The sequence below is a fragment of the Eptatretus burgeri genome, chromosome 3 (assembly GCF_056783735.1).
Source record: "Eptatretus burgeri isolate ZD-2024b chromosome 3, Ebu_testis_v1, whole genome shotgun sequence".
NCBI classification, from domain to species: domain Eukaryota; kingdom Metazoa; phylum Chordata; class Myxini; order Myxiniformes; family Myxinidae; genus Eptatretus; species Eptatretus burgeri.
In genome coordinates this window covers 40,972,460-40,985,512 of record NC_140963.1, presented here as the reverse complement: position 1 = coordinate 40,985,512, position 13,053 = coordinate 40,972,460, and the positions used below count along the sequence as shown (strand labels likewise).

Sequence of the window (13,053 nt, the reverse complement as noted above, 5' to 3'; positions counted from 1 at the left end):
GAAAACAGTGGATTTCTTGAAGAAGAAAACATTATTTCATCGAAATGTTTTAATACCAACAGTCAAACTTGCAAATAATGTTTTTGATGTGTACGAGCCAGTGGACGACATGACTTTCGATGTCTGAGCCACACTTGCTTTGCTTCACCAGGACCGTTGTCCACACCTATATCTCATCATGAACAATGAGATTTAAGTTGTTTGCAGTTCTCAGCTTAGTAATATAAGGAGGCTTCAACATACTTAAAGTGTCTGCTAAATGCATACAGCAATGGCACACACACACACACACACACACACACACACACACACACACACACACACACACACACACACACACACACACACACACACACACACACACACACACACACCCCTAATGGAAAAAAGCTTTCTTTGAAAAGTGACAACATTTAACATCGAAAAAAACATATCGATGGGATGTTATTATGAAAACGAGTCCATAGAAATGTCCCTGCCTCGATGCTCATGGACATTCTCAAATGCAGCTACTCTTTGTGAAAACCAGTCTGGGTTTGATTCCCAATCCCACTATAAACTCTGATTGTGATGCAACGTCCTGCCTGCGAAACAAAGCGTGCATCCCTCAGGTGTACGTTAAGCCGGGGTCTCGTCTACTAGCATTGGTTTATGGACAGAAACATCTCACAATGTCTTTCTCAAAGAAGAGGCGAGTTATTGCCGGCAACCTGAACAAATTACAAAAACCTGCCCAAATCGGCTCTGGTCAAACCTCACGCTTTGAATTGAATAGTCGTAGTTGATGATTTTGTTGAGTTTAATTGATATGCTGTTGCTCTTCCTTCCTTCTATGGCAGCCATGTCATGTGAAATGCCCGACGGAGAGCATGAAGCACCCGGTGTATGTGAATGGCATTACGAGGTCTGTGGTCCAGCCTGTCTGCGTACCTGCCAGGCCCCCAACGTTCCTGATTGTCCGTTCCAGTGCCTCGAGGGATGCTACGGTCGTTGCCCTAATGGTACCATACATCTATTTATACACAATATATATTCGGTAGATATTGTAAATTGTACTAGTGTACAAGGGAAAGGGTATTATTAGCCTGTCCCCATGCGCAGCAGAAGACGGGGTTTTGCAATCACTTCTGTCTGTGAGTGTGTCTGTCTGGGCCGTAACCTTTTTTTATCGTTTGAGTTTTTATCATCAAATTTTCAACAAAGCCTTGTTATGAGACTATGGAGAAGACAAATTAATAATTTTGTTGAAACAATTTTCATTATTATTATTATTATGTCACCTGGATTTTACTCCGGGGAGATTATGTGATTGAACAATGTCTGTGAGAGTGAGTGAGTTGTCTGATTGACACAAAATTTTCAGGGTAGGAACGACCCCCCCCCCCACCCCTCATAGAGAATATTTTAATGATTGTGACATCATGTGTCACATCGTATGGCAGCCATCTTGGATGAAATGCAAAAAATGAAAACATTATATCTCTGAAACCGCTGATTGGAAAAATTTAAAACTTGGCACATCACATTCTCCTTGAAATGGGGAATAGAGGATTGCAAGGATGATGTCATCGGTGATGTGTTTTAAATAAATAAATGTTTTAATCAAAACCAGCCATAAATGTTTTCATCAAAATCCTTATTTCCATTGAGATTTAATGTGTATGTCCAGGCCGTAACATTTTTAGCAATTGAGCTTTTGTCATCAAATCTTCAAGAAAACCTTCCTTATGAAATTGTGGAGAACATAAATTAATAAAAGGTCCAATTTTTTTTTTACTTTCGATTTCATTAAGTTCCTTTATTAATTTGATCTTAATTCGATTTAAAAATCTTAATTTGGACATTTCAAATGTTCACTATATAATTCGGAGCATGTCAATACTTATTTGAACAATTTTATGCATGTTTGCCTCAAAAAATGTTTAAATGCCAATAAAAATGCCTAAATTTGTTATTTTTAAACGTATCACTCCCAAACGATGTCTAACAGAGTTGGTTCAACCAAATTGTCGGATATCTCCCAGTGTACTATGCACAGATGACACGGCTTGAATAAGCCTGCCCAATGCTGTGTCAGCATTTCAAGCAAGGCTAATTCTCTGTGCAGCTCAGACAAGGCAATCCATTTGACTGAACAGCAGTCGATCAAACAACTGAAGAAACAGTCAACAAGAACAGACAAACTGCAGGAGGAACAGGAGGCTTTAGTCTCCAGCCAGGGGCGATAACATGCTACTATCTCACAGCAGAACATCGTGCCGCTTCTGTGAGGCGATCATCCAGGACCAGACTCAATTAAATCATCCTGACCTCGGGAATTCTCACATCCAGAAAGCCGAATCAGATGCTGGAGCAATTGTTGGCTTACTGGAGAATGACTGGACAAATCCATTTGGCTATGACCCTTCAGATCTTGTCAGTATCTCAAACTGGAGTGCCTGCCACCCCTGAAGTTTCTAGTAACCTACTACAAGCACTGCGGAAAGGGAAGAAAGCTTACCAGATATTTCAGGAGCAGCGCCTTCAAAACGGTGAAGGTTTCTTTGACAAAATGAAAAAGCCGAACTCGAAAGTGTTTGATGGAGTCGAGAAGAATTCTGTGAAGGGCACAAATTAGGAAATAGGTCTCAAGGCTGACAGGAGGTTGTTTGTCATCATGATACTCATTTGCACAGAACCAAAAGCCTGACATGCATGATGTGTTTTGTCACCCTATTGAGTTGTTACCATGGTCACTGGCAAATGTTGACAGAACTCTTAAGAAAACCAACAAAGCTGTGCTTGCTGAAAATCTAGAAAGGATGGTGGACCCTGCAGAAGATGTTCTGGGACCACTTGTGACACGGATTGATGCTGTGGCATGCACACAGAAGCTGCATGGAGAAAATTATACTTTTGAAGCTCTCTCTGATCATATCCTGAGTCATCCCTGCATGCTGCTCAGAGAAGTGATCGTGTTGATGTAATCTTCGACATCTACAGGGATCAGTCCATCAAATCTGTTGAATGTGTGAGCCGAGGACCACAGGAAGGTGTCCTATTCGACAGAAAAAGACTTGCTCACATGATAAAGATTTGGAGTCGCTTGCTGGCGTGCAGTGAAACAAAAACAAAAAAAACCTCACCAAGTTTCTGGCAGAATTGTGGCAAGAAGAAACCAAAAGGGAGAAGCTAAGTGACCAAACAACGTCAATCAAAGGTGAGGAAAAATGCTTCAAGCTTACCAGGGAGAAGTGTGAGGAGATCCAGGCTCTCAGACCTAGCCACGAGGAAGCTGACACTCATCTGTTTCTACATACACAACATGCTACAGCAAGGAATTACCAGGCTACTGTTTTGGTGGCAGATGACACTATTGTTTTCATCAACTGTATCGGTCGAAGCAGTGCCATTAAGAGTAAAGTTGTCATTCATTGTCGGATTTTAAAAGCTCTCGTTAGGATGGTTGACATCACAAAAATCGCTGCAGAATTGGGGCATGAAGTTTGATCTGCACTGTCGGGGCTTCATGCATGGACTGGTAACACTATTAGCAAGTGCTCTTGCTCACCAAGGAAATATGAAAGGTCTGAAAATTGTGCGGGAGTGTCAGAAATGCCGAGATATATTTGTCTCTCTTGGAGCATTGTGAAACCTGCCACAAGACGTTTTCAACCAAACCAAGAGTTCACATGTCAGCTTTATTCGAAAAAGATGAAGATATGTTCTGTGCAAGAAAGGGCGACGTCAAATCTGGACACCTCCCACCATGTGCAGATGCACTGCTGCAGCACACACTTCATGTATATTACCAAGCTGCTATCTGCAGGCACAGCCTAGATTGCTTTCCAGACATCCACAAGCCATCAAAAGCCCATGGCTGGGAATTAAGCAGTGAAGGAGAACTAATAATTCAGTGGATGACTGGCTTGTCAGCTCCAGATGTCATGCTAAGTTTCATCTCATGCAAATGTGCACAGAGTTTCCGCCAGTCGAACTGCTCTTGCATGATGAATGGTCGAAAGTATACTGCTGCATGTAAACTGCAGAGTTGCTCCAACATGGCAATGGTGACTGTGATGATATTGAACAGGACTCAGATGATGATTATGACAGTGATTGTGATAATGAAGATGATTAACGTCAAAATATGTAAACAATTTAGCTATTTTTATCAGTGAATGTTACATCAATTAGGTAACATTCATAATACCTTTGTTACCTTTGTTCAGATTTCATTCAGCATGGAGGTAAGGTTTGAAGAGGACGAGACATTGCCACTGAGTAGAACAAATAACTTTTGCTATTTTCCTACTATTTGATAGAAATTTCCCAAGCTGTTTTGGGTTGAGAGCAAAGCACAACATAATGGAGGGCATTTTTCCAGTTTTGCAAGGTCCATATCAGATTTGACCAGGTTTTGTTTTGAAATTCCAACAACCCTACAACCGGAGTACAAATAAATTATGAAAGCACATCGAGATAGAATTATGTGTCGATTTTCATTAAAAAAAAAATGTGAAATTGTTCATTTACATGACTTAAACATAATTATAGAGCAATTATATGTAAGCATAATAGACAAATAAATTGAAGAATTTAGACTTTTTTTTCGAGACATTTCTTCATATATTTTGGGAAAGTATGTATCAAAATGGTCTACATGAATACTGGCATACTCAGAACTTTATGCTGAACAACTATACTTGCTAACCTTTTAAGATCCAACAACTAGAATTTCCCACAGAGCCATCGTTTTGATTTGCATTAATTATGATTGAAAATGGCATGAAGCTTCTCATTTGAAATGTCCATCATTAATTTTCATCCACATCACACATGGGTGTAACTAAAAAATCATCGTGGGAATTAGTCCCTCAATTTGATACACAAATTTTCTCTGGCTCCTGTACTATTTGGGGGATGATTTAATTTGATCGACCTGTGAAAAATGTTTTAAAGTAAAATAAAATATTAATTAAAGTGTGTGTGTGTGTGTGTGTGTGTGTGTGTGTGTGTGTGTGTGTGTGTGTGTGTGTGTGTGTGTGTGTGTGTGTGTGTGTGTGTGTGTGTGTGTGTGTGTTCATCTCCCATGTACCTGCGTGATTCTGCAAACAAATCGATTCAATATTGATCATTCATTCTCAGATCTACGTCATCTATATCACTACCTCGGTGATGCTCTACATTGTTAAATGCTCACTTTTGAATTTTGTTGCTGTGGTTGCTAAAAATATTGATCTTTGTGAAGGTTCTCTTTGGGATGAACACACGGAGCGCTGCGTCCGTACGGCGGAATGTCCCGTGTGTCACTACAACGAGGAAGTGGTACCAGAGGGTCGCTTGACAATTTTCCATCAAAATGACACAAATCGCTGTGAGATCTGGTAAATTCAACCATTCTTTCTAATGCTTTCTTTTTTGCCATGCTATACTCAACCTTTGTGGTCAGCATCACCAATAGTAATATTTTTTAATTAATACAACCGTTGCAGTTCTACATCTATCAATTCGCTGTTGAGTCCATGTAAGGGTCATAATATGAAGTACTGTATGTATTATGAGTGGAAATTTCAGTTTATAATTTGCCTACAGCTTTGGACTTGCTATACTTGCTCTACTTGCACTTCAACCCTTTACTCAGATCCTTATACCAATGTTTTCCTACATGTGCTGTATCTATTCTTGCATTTTACTCGCTCTTTTGTCATCCACTTAATTGGTGTTTCTATTTTAATTTGAGTTCTATCATCGAAACAAGGCTGCCCTTTGGCATGAGAAAGGCATTGCTATTACCAAGAAGGATAAAAGCAAATCAAGACCTGATAAACACAATGGCAGTGGGAAAAGGCATGCAAGCCATGGCTACTCGAACCAATGTCGGTGCAAAATAAATACAACTAGCATCCGTTGAAGACAAAGTCTTCGATATCCCCCGCCATAGTAAATGAGGACAAGAAGCAAAAGGCACCAGTTCAATTTATTCTTGATGTGTGTACCAAATTTCATAAAGAAATAGTTAATAGTTTTACAACTATGCTCTGCAAACAAAGGTTAACCTCAATTATTTCTTAATACCCAACTTGTTTCATGGAAAGTGACAGAAATTTTTTTGGGGGAAATCTCTAAATATCAAAAGGCACCAGTTCACCACTTGCTTAATATTTTACCAAATTTTGTAAATATATCTTGAGGGGATTTGTAGTTAAGCTCTGGAAACGAAATGTGATGGACGAACGGACGGACGGAACCCATTTCTATATCCCCCGCCAACTTCTTTGGTTGGCGGGGGATAATAACCAAATCACAGCAAGGGAGGAAAAGACAAACTAGGAGATAAGGAGTGTGCCTTCTGCTGATGGTAGGGTGTTCATTGTAAATGAACACACATGCAGGATAAATGGCAATTTTCCTTGTTTGAATCACAGCTGAAAATGCATTTTGTTGCGATTATGTCTCACTTACTATGTAGAACGATGTGTATTGTTTTTCCAGTGTTCCTTTCTTCTTTCTTCTTCTTTCCAACCATTACAATCGCACACCATTCCTTCATTTCTGAGCCGATCCTCTTCAAATTTGGCAAAGAGATACACTGGACAAATACACCCAGACAAGCTATTTTATTTTCCGATGGAGGCCCCGCTCAGGTCTTAAAAAAGATTGCAAGTTTTGGCTTGCCACCCTTGTATTTTTTAATTTATCTATAAATAAAAAAGTTCCAATACAAATCACGTGCACATGCAGACAGATACACAAGACAACACCAGACTTGACTTTACACACAAGTACAACTGCTGAGATTGGGGGAAGTGACGTAACTTACCGTATTACTCTGGGTACCAGCAACATTACCTTTATGACGTTGCTTTTCTCTCCACACTCAACAGGTCAATGTACAGGGTGCCCCACAGAATACCAGGAAATTTGGTACAGTTTATTTAAATCAAAACAAAAGCAAACTTAGATGTAGTGTAAAACAAAGATACACTTTATTTATATGTTAGTTTATTGATATGGTAAAATATGGCAAAATAAATCTCAAAATCTCAAATTTCCTGGTTTTCTATGGGGCACCCTGCAGAAGGAATTTCCTTCTCCCCATTGTCCTCAACCCACAGTTGTTTGTCCGTGCTCTGTCCTCTGAAATGCTGAGTATCAAGCAAAGAAGCAAAACATAAGGCGCTTTCAAACAGCCATTAACCATATTGGATTTGAGTAGTTTTTCAGGAATTTAACAAGGGTCAAATATCAAAATCCGTCACAAAATTTAGGATTCTGGCTTCCCATGCCTTTGTATATTCAACAAATCCAGACGACAATTGGTGAAATGACATCTTAAAGCAGTCTCTAAAGAATAAAACAAGTACATATTGGTCTGGTGACTTCCCTTCAATTTCAGTAGTTCGAGGTCAAACATGGTCACTCAATTATTAAGGGTTCAGGCCTGTCAAGCCTTTATATTTAAACTAATCAGAATGAGATTTGGCACAAAAATAGTTTGCCCCTGCACAGTCCATATCGAGGTTTCATACACTTGTAAATATTTGCAAATCGAGGTGCTCATCGTTCTTCGAGGACATTAAGAATCTTTGAATCATTTGAGCGATCTCTGTAGAGAATTCTCATTTCTTTATTTCTTTATTTCAAACCAACTGTTCTTCCAGTAACCCTGCCCTGGTTAAACTTCCAAATCCCAGCTGACTGCACACCTCAATTTGTTTGTTTCTCACTTCTCTTATCTATGGAGCTGTCTTCCAGAGGCCGTTCTTTCCCATTATTCCCTCCAGGGCTTCAAGTAGGCAGTTCACCACCTCCTTGACTCATCTCCCATCCTGAACCATGAACTTTATTGCTCTAATTAACCCTTCCTAAACCAGCCCTCTTACTTGCTGATTTCAGTGTTTCTTTCCCTTATCTCTCTCTCTCTTTTCCTTTCCTGTTTTTTTATCCCCTTGTTGATTTTGCCCAATTGTTGCTCGGCTATCCTACTGTCAATTTAACCTTGCTCTTCCATGAGCCTCACTCTTTTCGAGGAAAAAAAAGAAAAGAAACACCTTGAAGCCTATTCCAAGGTAACATACTGTGTGTTGACATCCTCATGACAAACAATGGAACTATATAACCACTCAAACAGTTCCATAAAAGCAAATAAAATCTCACTACAATGGCACATGGTAGAGCGTATACCTCCACCAGGCTGACCAGTTTACGTTGGGTATCTCACTGATGGGCCAGATTTGGATCTGGACCTGAACCAAAATGTAATTAATTTGTCCTTGTCAAACACCCAACTTGTTCACCAAGTTTTGTCAGAATCCGTCTATAACTTTTTGAGATATCATGCTCACAACCAAACGGACAGACAGACAGACAGATAGACAAACAGACCAGGGTGAAAACAAAACCTCTGTCCACCTTCGGTGACGGAGGTAACGAGAGTAGTCTAACTTCTTTCACAACCTCTTGGGTCCAGGATTCAAATAATGACCGTTAAGACTTTAAAGGTCTGGTCCTCTAATCACGATAACATTTTGTTTTATTTGAGGTGAAGAGAAAGCCGACAACTGATGGCACAGCACATCAAAAAGGTTTTTTTTTAAATGTTTTTAAAGTTTTTTTTCACAACAATGTAAGTATTCTTTATCTCCCCTCCCAATTTTTCTTTTCTTTTTATGTCATAGCTGAAATAAATAACAAATAATGATTAATATGTTTATAAAATAAACAAATTATCAAATGAAGTTACATGTTTACCTGAACTGATAAAAAAATATCCTTTTCACCTTTACCATGCCACTCCTTCAGCCTCTGTTCCCAGCTCAAGCTGTCCTGTGACCGCTGTCCTCCAATCAGTCTCACACCGATTATGCTTCAAATCACCACTGAAGCAACCATGAGAGATGGTTCTGTCTCGTCTCCCATGATTCTTCCTCCAGGTGTGCCTCCAGAAGCCGCGGTCCTGCCCACCGTTCCACCTGATGGATGTGACAAGGTATCAGTTGACACCCACCACAGCTCGAGGATCATGGATTATGGGAATTGGAGGAGATTGGGATCATGAGGATCTCGAGGATCATGGAGGGGATTGGGGGTGGGGGAGGTGTGAAAGAGAAAAGGTGCTGCCTATCCAGCAAATTGTGCTGCCTGTATTATAACTATAATCTAATTGCTAAATACCTATGGGGAAGAAAATTAATCTGGTATGAGTGGATATTTCTTGAGTTTATGGGGGAGGCAGAAATAAACCTCGATGGATAATCACATCTATAATTATTAATCAGGGGACCAAATATATCCTAGATTAGTGATCACATCTCCTCGAGTTCATCAGGGGACAAAATAAAGCCTTGATTAAATATTCGATTAATACAACAAAATTTAAATATGCATTTCAATAAAATGGACATTATCAAAGCTTTTCAACTTGCACTCCTCAGGATAAAACCGCAAGGAGATGATGAAGAAGCACCAAACTCATTTTTCAGTTGCAATGTAATGTCCTCAATGTTGATTGGTTGAGAGAAAGAAAGGATGGGATTACCTAATTGGTGGAACCATAGAGAATCATGAATAATGATTAGGCGGGGATGAATCACCAAAAAAACCAGTGGAAACGTAATGCTAATTAGCTGAGGGCTAGTTGGAGGGAGGTGGTTTTCATGATGACTTAACGTTGACTGGTACAGTTGTCACACAGTCAAGCCATCATAGTCAAAGTATATATATATATATATATATATATATATATATATATATATATATATATATATATATATATATATATATATATATAACGTTCAGCCAAATTATTTCTGTCAACAAAGAATAGGGTTTGTTGACCTGATGAATGTGGCCTCCATTTCACGAAGATGAGCTAAACTGCGTCCTCTACTCAGGATTTTAAACCAGCCAATATGACATTGCTCTGCACACTGAGGATTATTCAGTAAATGGTGACCAATTGCAGAGGCACAGGGAATGGTTGTCGCACTGTGTACATTCTCACAAGCCCAAGCTGGTTGTCTGTTCATTTGACTGACCCCGTCTGATCCCCAACGGGATGTGTTGTTCAATACGATCCTTCAATCTGAAATATGTGTGGCCCACATACCTCGCATCATACTGGCACTGAAATTCGTAGATAACCTTACTTATATGAGAGGCGGGCAGAACGTCTTTGCAGACCAGTGGTCCCCAACCTTTTGATCCCACGGGCCGCATTCACTACTCCCAAGGGTGTTGGGAGCCAGAAAAAAAATCGAAGAAAATATTGAGAAATCGATACAACGTTTGGGGTTTATTGGAGTATTGTTTTTTTAATTAATAAATTTTATATGTATTCGATCGATCGATTGTTCACGCACTGTAATTCTGAACAAATTTCCGTTTGGGGTGTAATTAATTTTAAATACTGCCGCAAGACGCCGGAAGGTAAAATCAAATTGATTTGATTCCTCCCGGCGGTAAGCGGCAGTGGCCGGCAGCGGCATTGTGTAAGGCTTTTCAGGTCACGGCGCCGACCGGCAGTGGCATTGTGTAAACCCCTTTAAAATTGCTGCATGGAAATGTGTTTTGATTGGAAAGTCCTCGCGGGCCGCAGTATAGGGCTCCGTGGGCCGCAGGTTGGGGACCAATGTTTTAGACTGACGAAAGCATCTGGTGGATGGTAAAAATCACTCGAGGTTGAACAGCAGAGTAAGAATGGGACCCTGTCTGTTTGATCTGGTTTTCAAAATCATTGAGACACTTTGCCTTTCCAAGGTAGATGTAGGTATACAGGACATTTACCAGGTCTGATTATAGGATTCTTTGGTGGGTTCAGGAATTTGTACATATATATATATATATATATATATATATATATATATATATATATATATATATATATATACATATACATATATATATATATATATATATATATATATATATGTATATATATATAGATGATCTGTTCAGGATACCAATTATCAAGAAGAAGAATCTTGATGGTCTCAATTTCAGCATGGAATTTATCTGTGGAGCAGAGCTTTCTTGCTTCATTGACCAGGATACCAATCAATCCCATCTTGTATCTATACAAACTGTAAGAATCCCACTGAGTATACTGCCGGGTAAAAGTAGACTTACGCTCGAGTGTGGTTTTATAAGCGTCGACTGATTTATCAATGAAGAAGTCCAAGAAGGGAAATATGCCGGAGTGTTCCATCTCTGAGGTGAACTCCAGGGATGGATGGAGAGAGTTCAGGTATGCCAAGAAGACTTTACATGCTGAGGTTGACTCAAAGACAGGAAATATGTCATATACGTATCAGTAATAGATGGGAGGGGGTTGAACACCTGGATGTGGATCTGCAAAGGTACGTTTTTCACAGTAACATACAAAGATGTTTGCCAAGACAGGGCCTAGAGGGAATCCCATCGCTGCACCATCGATCTGAGTATACATGGAATCATTGAAACTGAACTCGACAGAACGGGTCGTCATGTTCATTAATTCAACGAAGACAGACTCAGAGATTTGTGCAGGTGTCAAGTCACTATGATACAGAAGTTGCACACAGATTTTGATCACTTCTGTCAGTGGGACATTCATGAACAGACTGGCGATATTATATGAGCACATTGTGGAATTCTCGTTTTGGTGTGTGACGTATGGACCGCATGGCATCGGTGAAGATGAAGGAATCCCACAATTACATGTTCTGAGACACTGCCCAGTGCTGGCTGAAATAGTTCACTCAACCATATGGCAAGTTCATGTTCCTCATCTTCGTTGCACAAATAAGCAAAGCCAGTGGACAAACTCTTTTGCTGACATAACACGGGGTCCGTGGAATACATAAATGTCCCTTATTGGATTCAGAGATGTGTTATACTTCGTCCTCTACTCAATATCTTGATTGCATCCACATTATAATGTTCAGCACAGTTTGCATCCTCAATCAAATGATGTCCAATAGAAGATGCACACGATGTTGGGATTAATGCTGGGACCTTCCTACAAGCACGTACCAGTGGGGTTTTTCCTGATGGACAAAGGGCCATGCTGTTTGATTCTGTCAGTCAGAGTCTGGGTAGTTCTGCCTCCATAACGACCATCACACCGGCATTTGAACTCACAAATAATATTGCTAAGTTTTGAGGCAGGCAGAACATCCTTCTTAACTGCAGGAATCGGATGTCGAGAGGTGAAACTAGAGAGGTGAAAAAGAGTTTGTCCACTCGCTTTGCTTATTTGTGCAACGAAGAAGAGGAACACGAACTCGTCTCACGATCACAGATGTTGATGAAGAGGATTCTGCAACAGTCTTCGGGGCTCCGCCTCAGACTCTGCAACCTCCAATTGGAGAGCTGAACACTGAACAGGCTCCTCCCACCAAAAGCCTTGGGAGTTTGATGATGCATCAGTAGAGAACGTCCAATCAGAATTGACTCTGTTGGTAGGTGTCTCTTAGACTGTTCTTCTTGCTTCCCTCGTTCACTTTGTACGAATTTCACCTGAACAAATAATAACAAAAAGCTTTGTGGTTTTCTTTTTGGTCTGTTTTATGGTAATGTCCTTCAAATATCTCTCTTTATGTCTATATTGATGTTTTGAAATACCAGGCATCTTTTTCATGTCCAATTTATCAAAATGCATATTTAAATTTTGTTGTACTAATTGAATGTTTATTTATTTGAGACAAAGGTACAATTCATTCAAACTCTCGAATGCGAATGTGAATAATGATAGTGATCACATCTGGAGTTCATTGAGCGACAAAATATATCCTTGATTCATGATCACACCTCCGAGAGTTTATCAGTGGGAAAACATATCCATGATTAGTGAACACATCTCATCAGTGGGATAAAATATTGTTGTGGGCCGGGGTTCGGTGGCGAGGACGACCGCCAGATGGAGCAGTCGGGCCATCTTCCATCAAACACCAGAATTGAAAGGTCGTAACCCCCGGATAACTCCAAAGGTCACGGGTCCCTTAGCGGACCGTGGTCGCCAATATTTTGACGGCGTGAGGTACGGTCCACTTGTCTAATTCCAATTTACCTAAGTACTCACGCCGTCTAGCT

The 13,053-nt window shown here is 40.0% G+C and overlaps 1 protein-coding gene across 1 annotated transcript in view; it reads left to right on the top strand.

Annotated features, from left to right (window-relative positions):
- Nucleotides 1-13,053, top strand: part of VWF (von Willebrand factor) — a 175,230-nt gene that overhangs the window by 97,678 nt on the left and 64,499 nt on the right. Inside the window, exons 26-28 of the mRNA XM_085873069.1 lie at nt 840-1,001; nt 5,231-5,366; nt 8,785-8,971. Coding sequence (XP_085729195.1) covers nt 840-1,001; nt 5,231-5,366; nt 8,785-8,971 — 485 coding nt within the window. The remainder of the gene's footprint in view (nt 1-839; nt 1,002-5,230; nt 5,367-8,784; nt 8,972-13,053) is intronic.